This window comes from Mauremys reevesii, linkage group 18, assembly GCF_016161935.1.
Source record: "Mauremys reevesii isolate NIE-2019 linkage group 18, ASM1616193v1, whole genome shotgun sequence".
Taxonomy (NCBI): domain Eukaryota; kingdom Metazoa; phylum Chordata; order Testudines; family Geoemydidae; genus Mauremys; species Mauremys reevesii.
In genome coordinates, this window is record NC_052640.1 from 20,642,181 (window position 1) to 20,665,457 (window position 23,277).

Here is a 23,277-nt window from a genome sequence, read left to right on the forward strand (position 1 = left end):
GAGGGGGCTGGTGACACCGGCATCCCCACAACAGACACAACTACCATATTGGTTGGTTTGTGGTCTGCTTGTCCTTTGGGTATAGCCAGGCCCAGCTGGAAACAAAACAAACCAGAGTCCACAGCGAGTTGGAGGGAAAAAAAATGTTCATCTGCATCTTCCTGTTCTGAATACTGTGCAGGGCCACAACTGAGGGTCTGCATCCACTTGAGGGAGAAAGAGGGTGCAAAGGAAAGAGTAGAGGTCATGCTAAATCACATTAGCAGGGCCATCAGCAAAGAGCTTCAGCTCTTTCCTCAGAGCTGGTGGGGGAAGAAGAGGGCGTTCCATTCACTCTAGGAAGAGGGGGCAATATAATAAGCAGCTAGATAATGTCAAGAACAAAACCTCTGGGAAGCACGGAGGGGGCCATTTAGACAGTGTATTGTCCTTAAAACGTGCCTAGAAAATCCGCTGCCTGGTACTGAAAAGGATTAAAGTGGGGGCTGGGTTAAAACAGAGAAAGGCTTAAAAAAAAAATAGCAAAATGAACTAGAGACAAATGTCAGTGACTTAGACTCAGTCTAAGCCTCATTCTTGACTGAGCGAGCCAGTGACAGACCAACAGCCAGGAGCTGCAGCCAAAAGCCCTAGAGTTAGATGCCACAAACTAAGTGGCAATGCCTTAACCAGCTGCGTGTTGTAAAGGTCACTAGGACTTCTTCCATCCTTATCGAGGGGAGTGCTAACTTTCTCTCCTTGAGAGAACGGGGTGAGATGCACTTTATGGAATTTCCTAGGTTTGAGGTTCCCAAGAGTAGAAGGAAAGTGCAACAGATTAATCATAGAACATCAGGGTTGGAAGGGACCTCAGGAGGTCACCTAGTCCAACTCAAAGCAGGAACAATCCCTAGACAGATTTTTACTCCAGTTCCCTAAGTGTCCCCCTCAAGGATTGAACTCACAAGCCTGGGTTTAGCAGGCCAATGCTCAAACCACTGAGCTATCCGTCCCTCCCCAAATCCCACTTTCACTGTTTAGAAACAGCATCTACTATGAGCAGCTAAAGGCGCAGAATCTGTCTCACTGTCAGCCACTTTTTACATTGCTGTGGGATCCCAAAGCACTTTCCAAACAAAGCATCCTAAAATCCATGTGAGGTGGCTAAGCATCATTAAGAACATAAGAACGGCCGTACTGGGTCAGACCAAAGGTCCATCCAGCCCAGTATCCGGTCTGCCAACAGTGGCCAATGTCAAGTGCCCCAGAGGGGCTTAACCGAACAGGTAATGATCAAGTGATCTCTCTCCTGCTGTCCATCTCCACCCTCTGACAAACAGAGGCTAGGGACACCATTCCTTACCCATCCTGGCTAACAGCCATTAATGGACTTAACCTCCATGAATTTATCCCGTTCTCTTTTAAATCCTGTTCTAGTCCTAGCCTTCACAGCCTCCTCAGGCAAGGAGTTGCCCAAGTTGACTGTGCACCCAATTTAACGGGGAAACTGAGGGATAACAAGGGCAAGAGACTTGCCTAAGATCACACAAGTGATATACAGTCAGGAAAATAATTTAGGAAACCTAACTCCTGATCCCCTGTTGTAACCACTAGACAACACTCTCCCTCCACTGTCCTGTATATTGTACTTTGTCTTGGCTGTACGCTGAAATGGTGTCAATAATGACCTTTAAACCAATACTGCTAATAACCAGGGACTTTGATGCTTGACGATCTAGCTAGGCATTTGTAACTGAAGAATCTAGGTCCCTGACTGGGCAGGCTCTTTACAAAGGTATTCTGTTCCAAAGGGACCTAATATCAGTTTTGAGCCATTCTGTTTGCATGGATCCATTTCAGAGTACTTTTCTCCATCCATAGCCTGATTACATACACTGCTCCAGGAAGAGGCACTCTGCATTTCTGTGCTACTGGAGATACAAAAATAAGTATTATTAAAACCTGCCCATGAGCTGACCAGAGGTCTACAGACTTACTATCAATGGAGTAAGAAGACATACAAATCCTATTCCCAAACTGTGCCCTTCATACTGAGCAACACTGGCTCCTGCTATCCTACTGCAGTGCCACTGACAGAACTCTGAGGAGAGCTCTGTTCAGCTCTCCCAGGTGGACAGAAATCTCCACCAACACAAGAGTGTTCACAGGAAAGCGCTTTGTAGACAAATACTGTCTTTTGGAGAATGTAAACTGCACTTGGGACCCAGGCTACCTACTAACCAGCCTCTAGATGTGGAGTTTCTGTGTCCTCATGCTGAAGAGCAAGATCATCTCATTCACAAAGCACTGAGCAAGCATCCGTTAGACATCCTGCTGAGCTGGAAATATAAACACAAGCTACAATTTTGGTGTGATCAGTAGCTAAAAGAGAGTGAGATTATTTAAAAACTGAACTAACCAAGGTCACAACGAGACCTCTCCATTTCTTAGAAGTCCCTACATTACTTTTTCCCCTTGATTAGCTGCAGGGAGCACCATGGGTTATTTTGAAACAGCAGATAGAAAAAAAAAAAAAAGAAATAAAATCCATTAGAAAATATTCCATCATTCTCCATACAAATCATTGTGATCAATTTGAGAGCTTTTAAACTATGTTAAGACTTTTCCCCTCTACTCGCATTACATGAAATAATTATAAGCATTGCATAATTCACCCTGGGATGCAAGATGTTCAATGAAAGTTATGAAATTTTACAAATAGTTATTAAAATGCCCACACTCACAGAGCAGTAGCCCCCTACAGCCATTCAGAAAGGAGCTGAGTCCCAGCTATCTGGGTCTACTATTAGAATTCTAGACACCTCATTTCTGGAAATCTAGATTTAAAACTTGGCTTAACTCCCAAGTGAGAGAGTTTAGTGATCTCACTCTAATCCCCATCCACATCATAGAACACACACACATGATTTGGCATGACTGGCAGCCTCTGCTCGAGAGGCCTAGGACTGAAACAGCAGGTGTTTGCTGGCTAGCATGATGATACACTGGCAGACCCACAGATGAGCTTGCATAGCACATGTCTATACTATACCTGATTCAGTCCAGTGTTAGCATGAACCAAAGTCCTGAAAAAAAATTCACCCACAGAATGTAAAGCCAGAAAATGTATGAAATCTGGATGCATGAAGGAGCCAAATACTGTAGAACAAGTCCAACTTGACACAAATTACCATTAAGGCTGAAGAGAACCTGCTGTGACCTAGACCTGCACATCCTGTTCAAACACAGCTTCAGGGAAGACTGGCAGGACTAGCAGTGGTGGGGCTTAAACAGATGCAGGGAAGGCTGGCTGAAGCAAAGAGCTACTTTCATAACATGTAGAGTGGCGGATGTTCCGTATATGGCCTGATAGGGACTATGGCAGGATGCCTCTTACACCTTTGTTTTGTGTTTGTTTTATGAAGACAGGACTCTGTCAGTTTGCTTAGGCTCAAATATACACCTTCCTAAGCATAAGAAAAATCCCATTCAGCATGCCTGCAGAATGACTGATAGTGGAAATGAACAGCAGTGAACAAGAAATGTAGTTGTCTTGTGGACACAGAAACCTTTTTTTGTAACAAAGTGGAAAGTAGCCACTACCTACCAGGTTAAGACAGTCGTAAACAGCCATATGAGCTGTGTTCCTACCAAATCTGCTTGTGTTATCCCCTAGGCTGGGGAAAGGAGGGAACAAATCATTGGGCTGTAAACTAGGAGTTGGTTTGGGGATCTCAGATGCCAGCAGGCTCTTTTGTTAACATAGATACCCACATAATGTATTTCACTTATCCAGCAGTATTTAAAATAAAATCAGATCACTGCCTCTCCAGAAGGCCAATCTAGCAGGCAGAATCTGCCTTGGAGAACAAGCTTTATCCAGCTTTGTTCCTTTCTCCCCATTGTTCCTTTCTGCAAAATTGCAACAGCTAGGAGGCTCCCCGGTCATCTAAAACGCATCAGTAAACAAAAAGAGCAGAGACAGATGGCTGCAGCTCAGTCTAAGCCAGCACTGGATCCAACCTCCCTCTGCTTCTCATCTACATCCCATAAGAACACACAAGACCAAGAGAGAGCACAGAAGTCGTGCAACAGACAGTGTATATGTATATATAATCTGATAAGGAAGGGGTCGCTGCAAGGACAGGGTGCCAAGGTTTGGAATTCTCAAGTAGCTTTTCATTTATAGTAAACAGACATTTATACTGAACAGCCTTTCACTAACACAACACTGGAACTCCAATTTCATGGGGGTTGAAACTATATCTGTGAAACCTTCCAGCCAAATGCTCACCCAAATACATGCCTCCAACAAGCAGCAGGGAGATCTCCTTCCATTTAAAATCACTCACTCTGAGAACTAGAGCAACTTGAGACAATGAAAACATCCTTGATGGACCTCCCTCTTTGAACCTCTTCAAAGCTTTGAATCCACCACTACTACAGGAATTCAATCCTGTTTGAAGACATCTGAGTTAAGCCCTTATTAAAATATTGACTTAAAAAGAGAGAGACGGAGATTAAGATTACATACAAACTCAGAGAATGATTGGACTCTGCTAAACCTGTCGCAGGGATTTCTTCACTCCTGAAAAACACTTCACTTCTTTCCCTGTAAAGGCTGGAAGGCTCAATGAGTCAAAGGAAGAGGTTAGCTGCTATTGCAATGCATAATGACAAGGAGTTCAAATGCCTACATAAAATCCAGCATGCCCCTTTGAATCAAACAATATAGTTAACTGCTAATTTCTCCTCATCCAGACCCAACTCTGAACATGGTCACCGTGTTTCCTTATTTCATCAAATTCAGTCAGATACAGCCCTGAATACCCAAATGTGGTAATGGGTTCAAACATACCCCTCCCGTCTCAAAACAATCCATTTCTGTTTTAGGTCTGGTTAGTTTATCTTTGGCAATCTCCCATAGGGCATCATCTAGGGCTTCCTAACATCCCATGAACCTCACTCACTTAGAAACACTATAAGACATGGGGGAAGGGCTAGGATTATCATTCCCTTAGATCAGTAATAATTAAAAGGATGATACAGCAGACAGAATGATGTTCGAGGTCCCCAAATACCAATGGGCAGGAAAACAGAAATGAGAGCGCAGTCTTTCTACTGGCAAAGCCCTGGGGTAACAATGCCAGGTTACAGCATCACTGACATGCAGCCACCTATGGGGTACAGTTCAACCACTATACCGCAAAACAATAGGAGGAAGGGAAATTTTAGTCAAGGACACTAGGACAAACTTCTATCTTTATAAAAAGGGGTCAGAGGAGCTTTACTCAAGGCACCGGTTTATATAAAGTCTTAAACACACAAAATAAATTGCATGGACCCCAATTTATTACCTCCAGAATGATGCAGAACTGTCAGCCTTCCTGGGAACGAAATCTTTGGTTCCAAGAAGTCTAAGTACCCCAAGCTTGAGTTTTACCCTATGAGGCCATCTCCAGACCAGGGCAGCTTTGACTTATAGCCATGGTTCTCTTTTTAGACAGTTGCCTCCCTTTGTGTGGTCGACCCAAAGAACCCTTCCTTCCCCATATGTGGGCACGAACATGTGAATTAACCAATCCCCTGTTTAAACAAGATGTACACACCTGCATCTCCATGGAAACAGCTGTCATGAGGACCTCTCCCAGACGGCATATCTCCATCATTTGGCCAGATCTGTCCTGTTTTCCGTACTCCCACAATAGTGGCTTCAGACACGATGACTGGCTGTTGCCTGTGCCGCTTTTGAGACTGGGGGGTTGGTGGGCTGCTGCTGTCGAAGGACTGTTGAGAATTTTGGGATGGAGAACGGCTTTTCTCCCGATACATGCGATAAGTGGTGGGGCTGGGAGAAACGTGACTAGATTGCCCTGAAGAGAAATCTTCCTCACTGGATGTGAGGTTCTCATTAGAGCTACAATCTGGGGTATACCCTCCCCCAATGTCCTCAAAACTCCTTGGGGAATAAGACCTCCTTGGCCAGGTAAGATGCTTTTCCTGATCAGAGGCACTCTGATTCCGCAGTACAGGTCCTTTGCTTTCTCCTTCCCCCATCATCCCACCCACATAGATGCTTTGGTAGGGCTGAAAGTCCATTGGTTGCCAAGGTGGTCGATTGCCTCCATTGACATTTATTAGGTTGTCTTTCAGAAACCTGGGGTTCAGTTCAGCATCCTCATATTCTCCATCATAGCCAAAGCTGCTCTCAGAAGACCTTCCCCGGTGGGCTGGCCTCTGGAACTCATTAAAGCTGGGTACCACATTAGGAGGGAGGGAGTGCAAGGATTTTTTGCGTTCCATCTGCATGGCTTGGCTACCAAGGGAGCTTATTTTATCAGAAACATCTTTATCATTGACCTTCACTAAACCCTTCTCATGGTGGTACTCCATGTTCACATAGAAGGGCTTCTCAGCAGCATCCTTGCTATCACCAGAAGAATGTGAATTAACCTTTTTAATCCTCTCAAAGTTGGACCTTAGTGCTGCCACACTGGTGGCATTCCCTTTGTCCTTAGCGAGAGGCTCAAAGGACCCCTCTTTCTCAGTGGAGCCTGCCAGCCTGCGGGTGGAAGACGGCCTGTGTTTTGAAGGGGATCCATCCATATCAGAGCGATTCTCCGTATCCTCCGTCACTCTCTTCAGTTTCTCTTCACTGTAGTATTTACACCTGTCTTGCTCCCCTTCCCCATGGTGGGAGCTCTCCGAGGGCAACAGATCCGACCCATCACTTTGGGTAGACAGCTTCCTCAGAGAAGGTATCCTCGGCTTGAACTTCTCCTCTCCATGGTGGGGTTTGTTTTTTTCTGGATCCCCTTGCTCGGTGGTTTGGTGAAGATGTGGGTCTTGGTTTTGCTGCTCTGCATCCCCTTCAGGCAACTGGGAAATCCTCTTGAAACCCCACCTCTGTCGGTCATAGCTCTTCTTCTCCTTTGCCAAGAGAGTCTGCAAGTAAATCATACGGAACCTCTCCTTGTTGACCTCCATCTCCAGCCTCCGGATAGAGGCTTTGCACATCTCCAGTTCCTGCTCGATATCTCCCACAGACTTCAGCTCCATCTTGGGAGGCTCGGAGTCTGCAAACTGGGCTTTCCAAGCCTCCACAAACCCCACTGGGTCCACCATTTTGCATCCGGGGAAAGATCACGGTGGGGAACAGGAGGTGGGGAGAATACGCCAGCTGAATTTCACATGGAGCTACGGAGCGGCCAGAGACGGGTTAACTCACGGAATGGCTCTTTTCCCCAGTCCACGCATGAAGGAAAACAGGGAGGTAAAGCCAGTTGGTCCTGTGTCCGAGAACGTCCCCTCTCCTCTCCTCCTGCTTCCGACCCCCCTCTCCCCGCGCACCCCCTGCTTCACCCCCGCATGCCCGAGGACAACAATGCTCCCAACGCAGCCAGCCGGGGCGCCTCCAAGGCAGCGTGGACAAAGGAGCCGAGGTGGGCGGGAGGGAGGGAGGGAAGGAAGGTGAGTCTCACCCACCCCCTGCGGCCCCGGGCGGGGGGCCGAGGACCTGGTGCAGCTGCGCTCAGCGGCAGGGCTGGGATGTGCGGGGCAATGCAGAGCCCCGCCGGCTCCCGCCTCCCGGGCTATTGCGCTGCACTCCCAGTCCCCGCGGGGCACGGGCGGCAGGGCTGCGGCTTGTCCCTCGCCAGCTCCGTCGCTATCCCATGGTCCCGGCGAGCCCGGAGCCCCGGCGAGTAGCCTCCCGGCGCCGCCGCCGCAGTTCCCGGCTGCCCATCGCGCCAGCCCAGGCTCTGGTGGCGGCTCTGCGAACCGCACTCGCAGCCGTTGCAGGAAGGGGAGGGGACGCTGCGATTGACAAGCCAAGCGGGCCTCTTAAAGGGGAAGCGCTGCTTGACTTTGCGGGGAGGCTCCTCTCCGCCAGGGTCAGTCCCTGCAGGAGCGGGGCGGGCTCCCAGGGCAGGAGAACCTCTCACGGTAACACACCCGCCTTCCGCAGCGGCAACTCGGCCGGGGCTGCCCCCTGTGACACATGCAAGCACGTACACGGGGGATACTCACAGCTAAACACACACACAACCTCATCCCCACAGATGCACACACCCCGCAAATTTGCTCAGACATGGACACACACAGAGAAGCTGGTACTACTCGGATCTGCATTTGAGCACACACAAGTATGTCTACATTCATAGCTGTGTATCATGACCTACTCATCCAGCTGTGTGCTCCAACCTAGGAAGTACACATGCCCACACAGCTCCACATCTGCTCTTATGCACACATATACAGTCTTGTGCTCAGACCAGCACTCCCATTCAAATGCCCACACTCAGACCTGTAATACACCTTCATAGGAACATGCTGACAGGCCAATATCCTTCACAAATTCAAAACATGATCTGTACAGGAATAAGGGAAAGGGGTTCCCAATACTCCACTAAATGATCTAGACACTTGTGATGGATCTGCCAACTAGTGGCCAGAAACTAGCATGGTCTTCATTGATGAGTGGAATCCTGTTGCAGACTAATGTTTTAGTTCTGCAAAATTACAGAAGCCAAACCTCCCAGGTAGGATGCCCAATCCTCAACTCTGAAACAAGGGTGACCACAGTAGCTAGAGGAGGAGTCTGGGAGCTGGATTCTATTCCTAGCTCTGCAACTGATTCATACACTCTTGGACAAGTCCCTTATCTTCTTGCTGTCTTAGTTTAACCACCTGTAATATGATGACAATATTTACCTGCATCACACAGCTGATTATTCTATTTTAACCAGGTACTTATGGAATTCATCACGATCTAAGCATCTTACAAAATATACATAAATCCAACTGGACAGTCCTAGAATTCACTCTTCTCTCCCCTTTTTTGTGAATAAGAAGAGGTTTTCTAAAAAAAAAAAAAAGTATGTAACGTTAGATTTAATTAATTAATGTTTGATGCAAGGCTTGTTGCAGGACTGCTATATAGCTTTGTGTGTGTGTGTGTGTGTGTGTGTGTAAATAGTTAAGAGATACAGTGGCAGTAGATAGGATCCTGACGATGTAGAATAGTTCCTCTGGTTTGTAGGACCAACAAAACTTCTTATGACTTCTGCTGGTAGCTCTTTACATCAGCTTTTAACAAGGTTCCATAAAGTATCAGACTTAATTCATTATATTAAATTTGTTCATTCAATTCATTAATATTTGTAAAGTGCTTTGAGTTCCTAGGAGGAAAAGCACTGCTGTCCACAAAGTTAGCTAAGATTAGCCTTTTATATTTCTGATGTTGTTCAATAGCCCAAAAAACCCTTTCACTTTTCATGCATCTAAAATGCATTCTGCAACTGACCAATTGTGCCTTCAGCTTTGCACTGTTCTTTCTTGTGCTGTTTATTACTGAGCTTTTACTTTTCCCCTTCCTTCATAAAAATGCTCACCTGGCCTAGTACCAAGTCTTCTAACACATATGGGACATAGATTGATCAAGGGTTAAGGATTTATTGAATTACATTTAAAAAAAAGTCCATATAATTACATTTATGTAAACTGCAGTTTTTATAAGGCCATATGCATAACATTATAATCATTAATTTATATTTGTTTAAATATAGAGTTTGGATCTAACTTGTCATTTGAATTCACACACTGATTTAAGATTACTCAAGTCTCAGTTTCCCTTGCTCTTTATTTTTCACAAAGATGTTGTGTAATAACCTAAAGTGCATGGGAATCAGGTAAGTGAGGTTTCCGTGCCTTTTCTCCCCTCTGCTGTGTATCCAACAGAGTGAGAAAACACAAGAATTCTGATTGAGTATTGAAGCCAGAGGCTGAATTTCTGTATGATACATTCAATTCTAATTAGTACTGGAATTAAACAACTGGGCTTCCATACCTATTGAGGTCTCTGTGTCTGCACCAGGAGTTTGGATGAGCATGAGAAGTAGCTGCTGGATTTCTGGGCACCCCATAAGCACTTTATTTACTCAAAATAGTACCATTCTAAAGGCACAAAAAACTTTTAGGCAAAGTTATGATGGCAGGCATATAGCAGTGGTCTGAGTGCATATTACTTTTCAAGTACAAAACTGTAATGATATTGTGCCTGCGACTAGCAATTAGAGCAGCCAGCATGCCCCCTCTAGTGGCACAGAAAATAAACTACAACATGGCTTCTCTGCTTCAGGCAAGAAGACCCATAACTGACCCTGAGGCTCCCTCTTGTGGGCAAAAGCCAGTTACTCTTCCTAACAAACTGGCCCTCCCACAGCTGTGGCACTCTCTCCTCACCCAGGGCCTGATCCTGAAACATAAAATTAATGGGAGTTCATGTAAGTGAGACTGGGACCCTAGCAGCAGAGTCCTTTTCAAAGATTTTTTTAATGCAGTCTATAATTTGCCTGTGATTGATGAAAAATGTTTTCTAACAGTGTGTGACCTCTGCACAAGAGCTGGAAAGAGAGAGAATTTCCACTCAGGATCCTCAGGTGAATGAAGATTTCTGTATTTCCTGGAATGAGTAAAAGCCTGCAAGGAGACAGAGGTGAATAAATCTATTCCCATTATCTCGAATGAACTCTGGGTGTAGCTCAGAGAGGAGAAAAACCCACACTGGATTGTAGAGCACATCTGAAATGGACTCTGATCACAACCCACTAAAGGAATGAGCAAGGTGACTGAAATATTATTTTTCTCTCATCTAATTCATCGTGGTTCTGCCCACGATGTTATTACACTCAACTTTCCCTTATCTTTCCCATATCTAGCATGGGAGTAGTTGGGCAGACAGAATGATGAACAGAACAATGTATCCCAACAGCTGCATGCCAGTTTTTAGTAACATAGCATTGAAAGGATATACAACTCATTACAAGAGGAAAACTGCACTCAAGTCATTCCCTCAAATAACTTACAATCTAAGGGCACAAATTAGCAGAAAACTGACACACAGCAGTAGCACTTTTCTCATGTGACCAAGTGATCTATGTAGCACTCACTCAAAGATTAAAGTCTCTTCCCTAACCTCCTGCTCCAGAAAAGAGAAAGACATGAAGGCAAAGGACTAATGTGGTTGTAACCACCCTGTGAAACTTGAAGTAGGTCCCATGTTTGTTCCCTAGCTCCCAGCCCTGCAGAGACTGGGAGTGTCATGAGGGCAGCACACTCAGCCCCTGTTTGAGGGAGTCCCTCCAACAACTGCTCCTGATGAACTACCAGGAGGAGAGGTTAGTGTAGCAAGGACCCTGGGATGCAGGGGAGTAAGAACTGAAGGGACCCAGGGTTCTGAGAGGGGCATGAAGAACCCTCCTGTTTGTAGGGATAAAGAGAAATGAAGGCCAAAACTGAGAAGACATGGGATGAAGATGATGAGGGAAGAAACGTGTGATGAAGAAGGTAAAGAAAGAGCTAGAAAAAGTAGGAAGCACTGTGTGCAGAAAAGCCAGTAAGGTTCTGACCTTGCAGTTCTCATGCAACTGACAACTGATTATTATATTGGGAACAATGCGCCTGTAGGGACAGCAGGCTTGAGTCTTTTAGGTGCTGAGAAATAACAGGAGAGATGTGAATCACATGACCTACTGGCAATAGGAAAACTGAGTTTCAAATATTCACTCATATGGCAAAACTGATACTAAAAAATAAAACCAATTGCTATTCTAACAGCTCCTGTCCTTAACCTGAAAGCCAAAAACAATATCACTTGCCATAGGGCTGTTTGCTGAATGGCCTGCGATCCATCATCTACTGCTTTGACTAAAAGACACACATACTCATTGTTTAAAATAACAGGCAATCAGCACGTTAACTTCAATTTATTGAGACAAAAAGAAACATCCCATTGGTATCTGTTCTGAGAAAAATTACTACACCAGCACCTTAGTTTTGTCTTCGGATGGCCCCCAATCACCACCCTTCTCCACACTCCCTCCAGCAAAATTCTCCAAAAGAGACAGGCATTGTTGACAAATTTACTGTGGGGGATTCACCAGCTAGTTCCAGAGTTAATATATCTAGGAATGCTACAAACAGCCTGCATTCAAAACTGATACAGTTGTCCTCTTTCCTGACGTATTACTCACTATAAAAAAGGTTTCTTCAAAGCAACTAGGCTTTTTGTTAGAATTAAACACACACAACTAAAATCTAGGCCAGAGACATGAACATCTGTCCAAGAAATTACAAATGAACAGTGGTGTTTACTTTTCAGAGAGTTGGAACCCTTTCCTTGTGTTCCCCTGTCTAAGCAATTCATCAATAGTAACATGATCTGAGTTTCATTTTTACAGAATCAATTATTAATAGTGGGCTCTGTGCTCGGGAAATCTCAATGGGGCTTTCAGGGCAGGCCTTGCAGCATCCATCACTGACTGGGATGGATTAGGCTCTTTCCGAAGCTATTTATTGTCCTGCTGTTATAAGTGTGATTCTTGGAGCTAGAAGAGAAATAAAATTGTAGTGAAATCAAGTTACTGTGTAATTTCTGTTACTAGAAAACAAAAGGCAGTTTTCTTCCAATGAATGAACCTGGGGATATAAAATTTTAGGGCCCATATTATTTCAGGCACCATACCCACAAAAATAGGGGCCTAATTTGAAAATCAGGCCTGTTATCATTGTGAACTTCAGTTTACACCTCTGTAAAATGAGGCTAACACTACTCACCTACAGTACAGTACCTCAAAAGGGGGCTTATGTGACAATTAGTTTATGCTTGCAAAGCATGTTGGTTGCTTCTGCTGAAAGACATCATATTTTATATACATATATCATATCCTCCAGTATAGTGAGCCACCCCTTCTACTCAGCCATCCAGTAGTGATTCAAACCCAGTAATCACAAAGAAGTTAGATGTGCTGTCCACTGAATGGAATAAGCATGGTTTAAGGGAGTATCTATTAGTCATCATCATGAAACAGTTTTGAGAGATAAACAACCTCACAGAATATAAGGTCAAAACATTATGGTCTACACAGGCACACATTCACCTCCTCCACCAAATGGTACACTCATTTTGTGCCAACAGGACTGGCATGCTTGCCAAGAACAGCCTTCTCTGAAGATGAAAGGAAGACATACAATTCCTAAGAGAAGTTGCATACATACAATTCCATGAGACTGTTCTAATTTACGTTGTGAGCAAAACCGTATATGGGAAACACAAAGGCAGTTTTAAGCCACATTTCTCCTCACTTTCCCCCCCAATCCCTATCTAAATGCAGAAATGGAATAACTGAAAATCAGGCCCATTGTGTCTGGTTATTTTTTATATTACCAAAGATCTTTCTGTTATTTTCCTTGGTATGTTTTGAGGTGTTAGGCTCCAATTCGATTGTTACATTCAGCACCTTGTTTACTGATGCATGTGTAGCGACTACATGATGGGGTTAATAATTAATAAGTGTCCTAAGGTCTTCTGTTTTCTTTCCCTCCAAAACATTGTACTAGGAGTATACTGGACCTTATGAAAACATTCTGCTCTCACTTATGCTGGTGTAAATTCAGAGTGATTCCATTGGCCCCAGGGCTTTTTGGACACCAAATTATTGGTGAACAAGATTTCTGGAATGGTGGTTTAATGCCTTGGTTTGATTCTTGAGGGTGATTCGTTAATTGACTCAATGTTTATAGTAGTTTTTTATGGCTCTGAGTTTTCCTGATTTCATGTAGGTGAAAGATTTACAATACCTCTTTTATGTTTGGAGGAATACTGCCTATTAGGTACATGAGGCTGAATGTTACAAATCAGTGAGAGATTGCCTTGTTTAAATTCCTTCTTTCTGTCTAAAATTTGTTCCAGTAAAGAAGAGTGTAAGAATAAGGTAGTGTGTTCTATATGAAATCTTAAGTCCATTTCTTTATGTTGATGTATGACCATAGATATCAGCTAGTTTCTTTGAACATACCCTTGGGTGTTATTTCTTGAAGTTTGCCTTGTACTTTTGCAGTATACGCTGATGTTCAATAAGCACAACCAATAAGATCAGAGATTTATAAACAATAATCATGCATAGTAAAAGCAGTCTCACAAATACTGATCTAGCAGGTATGTATTACAATTATTTCTGACAATACCGTGCCATTTAAATCAGCAGGGACAACTAACAAGGTTTAAACAGGAGTTCCTATGACGCCAAGTCAGATCTGGCCACACAGCAGAAGACTCTCCAACACAGAGTTGCTTCACTCTATTTTCCAGTTCCTCTGATTTTCATACAATCTATTCCATGTTAGATGGGCTTTGTTTTAACACATGATCATCCTAGCTCCTAAAGAACCAAAAACGTATAGGGGTAGGGCAGAAGGGCATTTGACTCTTGGAATAATAGAGGAAACCAGGGAAGGTGCATGCATGACCTGACAAGCTCACCAGGCTGCAGCAATCACGTAGACAGTGCTTGTTCTGCAACAGCCATTCAAGTAAGAGACCTGCACACGGCAAGCACGTTGGGGTTTCTGTATTGGAAAACTCTCACTCTCTCTTTCTATGTAGAAAGAGTGCAAGTACACATAAACACACACCATTTTGGTAAAAGTAATATGAAAATAAGGACAAAAATGCTTCTCCACCACTAGCATCAAGGGACTGGAATACTTTTTCCAGCGAGGGCAGTCAAACCAATTATATGCCCAGCCACACTGTAGCATCTAACCTTACCAGCTCACAGTTATCTAGCATGGAGAGGGGTGATCAAGTTCATTTCTTTGGTTGTAACATGCGTCAAAAAGCCATGTCCCATCTATATTATGAACAAAAAGAGACATTAGAACATGTCACTTATATTAGTTGTGACTGGTTAGACTTGTAGCGTAGATGGAATCTATGAAAAACAAGTGGAGGGGAAAGTGTAAACCCACTTCCTCTTGGAATTACAGAATACATGGAATCTGATTCTCCTGTGCCTAGCACTTTCTGTTGCCATTCACACATGCACAAAGAGTGAAAAATTATAGTATTCTGGTTATATATAAAAGAGCTGGTACTATTTTACACAGATGCACAGGACTACATAAAGCACAAGGCCGAGAAGAATCAAGCCTTTGAAATGTTAAATGGAGATGGAATTAAACTGGAAACTTCAGATCTGGACTTCCACAAAGTTTTGGAATATTTGGATCCTAGGTTCTGGTTTTGCTCACCTTAAATGTCAAAGGCAGAAACACAGTGACACTAGATCAATAAAAAAATTATCAGAATATTGCTATAACCTCAAACTTCCTTTCCTATCAGTGTGTATGTGTTCTCCTTTACTGTACCTATTGCATAATTTCACAGCTTCCTCCATTCAATGGAATCTCCCCTTTTGATATTTACCCTGAAGTTATATCCATAGGATCAGATTCTGATGGCACGAGGAAAGATCTGCCACCCAGAGAAGTAAAGGAAGTAGAGGGGAGCAGGATTAAGGCCTTTTTTTCAGCAGACATGATATGCTTTTAAAAAAATTATAAAGGCAAAACGTAAAAATTGTCTCAGACCCTAACTCATTAAACAGGAAAAGACCAATTACTTACTTGTAACTGTTGTTCTTAGAGATGTGGATGCAGAAATGTAGTCAATTCAGGTGTGTGTGCACGCGCTCAACATGCCGGAGCCAGAAATGTTTTCCACAGCAATACCTGTTGAGGTGATGCACATGCCCTGCACCTCCTTACGACCCCTCCAGCAGCTACATAAGGATGATGTTGCCCTCATCTACCTCAGCTCCTTTGCACCAGCCTGTGGCCTAAAACTCTGATGCAGAGGGGATGACAGTTTGGTTATGGAATACACATCTGCACCCACATCTCGAAGGACAAACAGTTACAATACAGGTAAGTAACTGTTCTCCCTTATTCAAGTGGATGCAGATGTGTATTCCCTTCAGGTGACTCATAAGCAGAATTGTAGATGGCAAGGCTTGGACTGTATTTGAACAGCGACCTTGCCAAAGTTTGCATCTTCCCTTGAAGCTGTTGCAATGGCATAGTGACAAGTGAATGTATGTATATACATACATATATATATATATGTAGGACCAGGCAGCAGCCTTCCAAGTGTCCAGAAAAGGTACATCATTGAGAGAACCTACCCATCTACAGACTGTCTTGAGTCGAGACCACTTGGCCCTTCATCTTATCCTCGTAAGAAACAAAAAGTCAAGGAGAACATCTAAACAATTACCTCTGTCTATGAAAAAGGCCAATGCCCATATTACTTCCAAGGTATGTAAAACACTTCTTCCCAACTGGCATGCAGGTTCGGAAAGAACACAGGATCTAAGTATAGCATCTTATTAAGGTGGAAGGTTGACACTACTTTAGTTAAAAACTTTGGGTGAGTCATCTTGTCCTTAAAAACTGAGTGTACGGAGGGTCTACCACTAATGCTTGCAGCTTGCCAGCTCTCCTCACAGATGTGATGGCGATAAGGTCATCTTCCAGGACAAATGTGCCCAGGAGCAAATAGCCAAAAGGTTCAAATGGAGGTTTCCATGACAGTGGCTAACACTGTGTTAAGGTGAACTGATGCTTTTACAGGTGGAAACAGATAAGTAATTTACTTGAGAAACTTTGTAGCCATAGGATTGGAAAACACTGTTCTTCCCTGAGTGGCAGAAATGGCTGCCAGGTGAAGCTTCATTGAATTTAAGAAAGGGCCAGAAGATTTGTCCTGGACACTCACCCTTGTTGACTGAATCCCTTGAGCAGAATTCAAAAGTGAAGAACACTTCCACTTAGCTAAACAGGTGGATCTAGTTGATTGTTTCCTTCTGTTACGTAAAATCTCTTGGAACGTTATGAAGCCTCCCTTCCTGATATGTCCATATCCCTTGGGCCCCATGAACCACCCAGGTGAGCATCCCAGCCTAATGTAGAAGTGTCAGTTATAATTGTCCTAGTTGGAAGGGAAGAAGAAAAGGGATTCCCCGCACATATGAAGTCCTAGTCCATTCACTACTCCACAGAGTGTAAGACTACAGGAGGAACTTGGACTAACTTGTCCAGATGTCTGCTTGGTTGGTAAACCAATTTTAGCCATGTTTGTATGCAGAGGATGAAAATGCAGTCTGGAATACATGGTCACATACATACATGGAGCCATGTGATGTACCAATGTGAGACATGCTCTGGCCATAGTGGACAGGTGACACCTGAGGGACACACAAAGACTGTAAATGGTCAAAACCTCTCAAGGAAGAAAGGCCCTCACTACCATAGAGTCAAGCAAAGCCCCAATGAATTTCAGCCTCTTCATGGGCACTAATGTGGACTTCTCTTTGTTCAGCATGAGCCCTAGCCATTCAAAGAGATGGAGAATGAATTGGACCTGATTGAGGACCTCACAGAGTGATGTGCCCTGGATGAGCCAATCATCTAGTAAGGGAAGATATGTATCCCAATCCTTCTCAAGAATGCTGACACCTCTGCTATGCATTTCATAAACACATGAGGAGCAGACAATAGGCCAAAGGGAAGAACGGTGTATTGATAGTGTCTCCTCACTACCATAAATCTGAGAAACTTCCTATGACTTGATATCACTGTGATATGGAAGCAAGCATTGCGAAGATTGAGGACAGCAAACAAATTGTTCCAATCCTGAGGGGGGAGGATAGATGTCAGGGAAACCATGTAGAATCTCACTTATTTAGTGAACTTGTTGAGACTGTAAAGGTTCAAAATGGGTCTTAGACAACACTTGGACTTGGGAATTAGAAAATGTCCAAATAAAACCCCTTTCCTTGAAACTGTATGGGAATTTCTTCCACAGCCCTTACAGCAAGCAGCATCTGGACCTTTTGAAGGAGTGGAGGCTCGTGAGTTGGGTCCCTGAAAAAGGACGGGGAAGGAGGAATAGAAAGGAATTGGATTGACTATCCCAGTCTCAAGGTACTTAGGACCCACTTGTCTGTCATTATCCAGAAAGTGAGATGGTTTGCTCCCAAATGGAGAGACAATAGCGTGTGGGTTGTGAATAACTAGGTTGCTGTCCTCTGTGGAAAAGTCAAAAGGCAGATTTTCCTCGCAGATGTCTGAGAATGGGCCTGCTGGCTGGAGTCTGAGCTAGTGGACCTTCTTCTCTGAGGTCTATGCATACTTTTCAGCATGTCAACTTGCCTAGGTGGGTAGAAAGGATTTCTATAGTACTGCTAGGAGTACTGGATATGCAGGGAGTTGTGTCTCTTTTCTTGGACACTGAGACAAACTCTTTAAGAAGCAGAGGGTTGCTTGGAAGTCTTTTAAATGAGTGCAATATTTCATCAATTTTATCTGAAAACAGGAAATGCCCAAAGGGAAGGTCTTCTATACTGTTGTATGTTGCGGGCTATCCCAGAGTTATATAGTCATGAAACTCTTCCCATTATCATTGCAGAGGCCATAGTCCTAGAGGAACCATCTGCAACATCCAAGGTAGATTGAAGAGATGTCTTTGTGACCAGATGGCCCTCTGCCAAAAAGGCTTTGAACTCTTCCTTGGAGTCCTCAGGGAGTTTATTTGTAAAGTTTGACAAGCCTCCCAGGTATGAAAAATCATACTTAGCTAACATCACCTGTTGATTAGCTATTTGCATTTGGAGAAATGACTTAGAATAAATCTTTCTGCCCAAGGCACTCATTCTTTTCAGTTCTCTTTCTTTGGGTGCTGACTTGAACCTTTCTTGCTTTGACTTCTCAATGGCGGCCAAGATTACCAGGGAATTTGGAGACAGATGAGAGTAAAAGACACTTGAATCCCTGGGCAAGCACACCATCATAAAATATCAGGGTTGGAAGGGACCTCAGGAGGTCATCTAGTCCAACCCCCTGCTCAAAGCAGGACCAATCCCCAACTAAATCATCCCAGCCAGGGCTTTGTCAAGCCTGACCTTAAAAACCTCTAAGGAAGGAGATGCCACCATCTCCCTAGGTAACCCATTCCCCCACTGCAACTTGAGACCATTACTCCTTGTTCTGTCATCTGCTACCACTGAGAACAGTCAAGATCCATCCTCTTTGGAACCCCTTTTCAGGTAGTCGAAAGCAGCTATCAAATCCACCCTCATTCTTCTCTTCTGCAGACTAAACAATCCCAGTTCCCTCAGCCTTGCCTCATAAGTCATGTGCTCCAGCCCCCTAATCATTTTTGTTGCTCTCCGCTGGACTCTTTCCAATTTTTCCATATCCTTCTTGTATTGTGAGGCCCAAAACTGGACACACTACTCCAGATGAGGCCTCACCAATGCCGAATAGAGGGGAATGATCACGTCTCTCGATCTGCTGGCAATGCCCCTACTTATACAGCCCAAAATGCCATTAGCCTTCTTGGCAACAGGGCACACTGCTGACTCATATCCAGCTTCTCGTCCACTGTTACCCCTACGTCCTTTTCTGCAGAACTGCTGCCTAGCCACTCGGTCCTAGTCTGTAGCAGTACAAGGGATTCTTTCGTCCTAAGTGCAAAACTCAGCATTTGTCCTTGTTGAACTTCATCAGATTTCTTTTGGCCCAATCCTCTAATTTGTCTAGGTCCCTCTGGATCCTATTCCTACCCTCCAACGTATCTACCACTCCTCCCAGTTTAGTGTCATGTGCAAACTTGCTGAGGGTGCAGTCCACACCATCCTCCAGATCATTAATGAAGATATTGAACAAAACCGGACCCAGGACTGAACCTTGGGGCACTCCGCTTGATACCGGCTCCATGTCTAGTTGGCAGCCATTGATCACTACCCATTGAGCCCGATGATCTAGCCAGCTTTCTATCCACCTTATAGTCCATTCATCCAGCCCATGGTTCTTTAACTTGCCAGCAAGAATACTGTGGGAGACTGTATCAAAAGCTTTGCTAAAGTCAAGGAATAACACATCCACTGCTTTCCCCTCATCCACAGCACCAGTTATCTCATCAAAGAAGGCAATTAGGTTAGTCAGGCATGACTTGCCCTTGGTGAATCCATGCTGACTGTTCCTGATCACTTTCCTCTCCTCTAAGTGTATCAGAATTGATTCCTTGAGGACCTGCCCCATGATTTTTCCAGGAACTGAGGTGAGGCTGACTGGTCTGTAGCTCCCCAGATCCTCCTCCTTCCCTTTTTTAAAGATGGACACTACATTCGCTTTTTTCCAGTCATCCAGGACCTCCTCTGATCGCCAAGAGTTTTCAAAGATAATGGCCAATGGCTCTGCAATCACATCCGCTAACTCTTTTAGCCCCTTGGATGCAGCGCATCCAGCTCCATGGACTTGTGCTCGTCCAGCTTTTCTAAATAGTCCTGAACCACTTCTTTCTCCACAAAGGGCTGGTCACCTCCTCCCCATGCTGTGCTGCCCAGTGCAGTAGTCTGGGAGCTGACCTTGTTTGTGAAGACAGAGGCAAAAAAGCATTGAGTACATTAGCTTTTTCCACATCTTCTATCAGTAGGTTTCCTCCCTCATTCAGTAAGACTTTCTTCTTGTTGTTAAGAGTAACAAGAAGGGTTTCTTCAGGTATGTTAACATCTCTTGCTAGCTGCAACTCCAAGTGTGATTTGGCCTTCCTGATTTCACTCCTGCATGCCTGAGCAATATTTTTATACTGATAGCTATTTACAGATGTAATGAAGTTAAGAGCTAACTATGTAGCAGAAAAAAACCATGAGGAGAACCACATGGGAAGCTGCAACTCAGGCCATGAGTGATAAGAAGGGACTGAGGGGGATCAGGGTAGCATCAGCCTTATATAGCCTTAGGAGCCATGAGGAGGCTCAAGGCATGTGTGTCACTCTGACGAGTACTACTCCAGCACACTGGTCACACACACACACACACTTGAGTGGGATTCTGGTCTGCATCCATTGGAAGAATATGTATAGACTTAAAAATTACAAAGGATCTACAGATATCCTGAAACCAGATATCCTGATCCCAGAAACAAGAGGAATATTTCTCTCAGCACTATCATGGTAAACTGTGTGTGCTTGTGTGCAAGTCAGCATAATTTTGTACATGGATTTTGTGTTTAAAAAAGACAAAACAGATCAAATACACCACAATAATCAGCACTGCCATGTGTTTTCTGCTCCTACAAGAATGGGGCCAGGACTTCACTGTCCAAGATTCTAGAGTTCTGGTGGCTACCAACAACATAATACAAGTACAGAACTTTTTTTTACAGGTCCTCCTGGTAGCAGGCGGAAAAGTTTGGTTGATTCCATCCCCGTGAGTAAAAACAGCTTGCCATCCCTCAGGTGACCACACAAGCAATCTCCCCATTGCACAGGGAAGGTTTATGTACCATTGTGCTGCCTGCACAAGGAGAGCACAAAGCAAGGGGTGGGAGAGAGATCTTCTGTCTGAAGGGAAGCTGCTTGAATCATTTTCAGCTCCTCCATTCTTTCCTGAGATAAACGGACTTTCCATCTCTCAACTGGAAGCTGCTTGAGAGCTTTCCCCGCTGCAGGTGCGCCATGCAGGTGTACGCACATGCAGATGGAGGTGTGATGCTTGCAGAAATGACTGGCAGCTAGCAGCAGTTCAGGCTGGCTTGGCTGTTGCTTTCTGGAGTCTCCAGTGAATTTCCTTCTATTTCTGTAAATGAGGAAACCAAAGGGTTACATAATTAATCCATGTAGGATCGCCCTCCTGTAATAAAGATGACAGAGACCAGATTCAGCCTTCAGTAACACTTGTGCAACTACACATAAGAACCAAGACAGGCAGACAATGAGGTCAGAGAGGTTGCGCTGGTATAAATGAGGCAGAATTTGGCCCTCAAGAAACATCCACATTCCCCCAAACTTTTAAGTGATTGAAGTGGACACAGAGAGTGAAGCTGAACGTACTGATGAGGTTTCCTGCCCCAATCTGGGCCATGCGACCATTGCTCTTCTCCAGCTCCTTCAGCATAGACTGTTCAAAGGCCAAGGCAGCAACTCGAGAAAAAAACTCCTTTACATTTTCCCCTGGGAAACAGGAGAGAAACACCATGTTTTACAAACCCACAGCTATGCATGATCAAATATACAAACATAACACAAAACACTGGTCAAACTGGAGAGTAAAGTGATAGTGTGCCACCCTAAAAGTGCTCCCCACAAAGTGACAGTATACCCTGGAGACCCACCACCCCATGATGACGTTTTCTCATTTCCCTCCTTCAACCACACATATAAATATATTTTTGATGAGCACCAGCAGAGGAAAGTTGTGGTGCAATATAGCTTCCTATGGCCCCAGTTTGAGCACTGATACACACACACGCACACACTCAAGCACTTGTGCACCATCGTCTATGAATAAACCTAGACAATGCATACAAATACAATGCACATTTCTGCAAACATGATTGTACAAATGCACATATATACAGCCATGTAGAACCATTTAGAAACATACATCCTCAAACACATATGTAGCCTAGTGTGCACATGACCAACTGGTGTGCACACAATCAGGGGAAGTAACTGGATACCCTCTTTCCCAGCAAGTGGAACTGGCCACACTCAACCAGTCTCGAGTGCAGTGACTAACCTGTTTTTGCTGAGACAGACCAGTATTCAGCCTGCATCTCATTGGCAAAGCGAATGGCATCCAGTTCTGTCCGCTCACATGCGGCACCTGACTGAATAGAACATCAGGGAATCACTTTGTCTGTAACATACAGCAGGCACAATACTCCCAGAGTATATCTGGGATAACAGTAATGCAAAGATGCTACCAGTCCCTACATTGTGAGACTTCCAGCTTTCACAGTGGCCAGTCCTTCCTTTTCCTGGCCTTGCCTTAGAGCTTGTACACCAGGATGTCCCATATATCAAGGCAGAACTAGTGAAAGAAAACAGCTAGATAGATATTTAACAGGGGAAATCACATAGGACTTCTTTTTAAATAGAATTATCTCTCTGTATTCCACAGCATTGAAGCATCAGACAGCAGAAGTGAACACATTAACAATATGGTAGTCGAGAGAGCTATCAAATACTGCCTTCAGGTGGTTATTATTATTATTATTATTTGTATTACCATAGCGGTGAGGAGCCCTACTCATGGACCAGGACCAAATTGTGTTAGATGTTGTACAAACACAGAACAAAAGAGAAAATTACAGGAGCCAACAATAGAGCATTAGTAATTGTGATGGTCCTTTCTCCTGGCTCTTCCTCCTCCATCTGTCGCACGTTGCTCTCCTGATTTCACGCCTCTTTCTAACCCTTTTGGTTTTGCTGTTTTCTCCCCCCCTCTACTTTTTTGCTCTCTTGCTAGTCTTTTTTGTCTCTTAATCTGCTTTTCTGTTTTTGCCTTTTTCTTTCCCTTCTATTTTTATTTTATTTATTTTTAATTTCTTGTACCTTTATTTTAATTTTAAAAGACTTTTTCTCTCTTAATTTGCTCTCTATGGTCAACGGG

General features: G+C 44.1%; 2 protein-coding genes, 1 long non-coding RNA gene and 1 other non-coding gene across 10 annotated transcripts in view; 1 reads left to right on the top strand and 3 right to left on the bottom strand.

Moving 5' to 3' along the window:
• BCR (BCR activator of RhoGEF and GTPase) overlaps positions 1-7,325 on the bottom strand; it is a 128,934-nt gene extending 121,609 nt beyond the window's left edge. The window contains exon 1 of the mRNA XM_039505838.1: positions 5,589-7,325. Within this exon, the coding sequence (XP_039361772.1) occupies positions 5,589-7,104 (1,516 nt within the window). The 5' untranslated portion in view covers positions 7,105-7,325. The remainder of the gene's footprint in view (positions 1-5,588) is intronic.
• Positions 624-750, bottom strand: LOC120386535. Its single transcript, XR_005589771.1, has one exon. It is a non-coding gene; the product is annotated as a U6atac minor spliceosomal RNA (small nuclear RNA).
• Positions 7,326-7,452: 127 nt separating the features above from the next.
• LOC120386490 lies at positions 7,453-12,397 on the top strand. Of its 2 annotated transcripts, none has more exons than XR_005589745.1 (2): positions 7,453-8,123; positions 10,362-12,397. It is a non-coding gene; the product is annotated as an uncharacterized LOC120386490 (long non-coding RNA). The 2 variants fall into 2 exon arrangements; XR_005589746.1 differs by lacking the exon at positions 7,453-8,123 and adding an exon at positions 8,432-8,519.
• Positions 12,398-12,806: 409 nt separating this feature from the next.
• Positions 12,807-23,277, bottom strand: part of RAB36 (RAB36, member RAS oncogene family) — a 36,840-nt gene continuing 26,369 nt past the window's right edge. For 5 of the 6 annotated variants that reach the window (XM_039505865.1, XM_039505863.1, XM_039505864.1 and 2 more), the window contains 3 exons: positions 22,402-22,492; positions 21,714-21,833; positions 20,915-21,459 (listed from right to left, as the gene is read on the bottom strand). In XM_039505865.1, the coding sequence (XP_039361799.1) occupies positions 21,395-21,459; positions 21,714-21,833; positions 22,402-22,492 (276 nt within the window). In that variant the 3' untranslated portion in view covers positions 20,915-21,394. Of the gene's footprint in view, positions 14,670-20,914; positions 21,460-21,713; positions 21,834-22,401; positions 22,493-23,277 lie in introns of those variants that run through there. The other variant, XR_005589740.1, reaches the window with a different exon arrangement.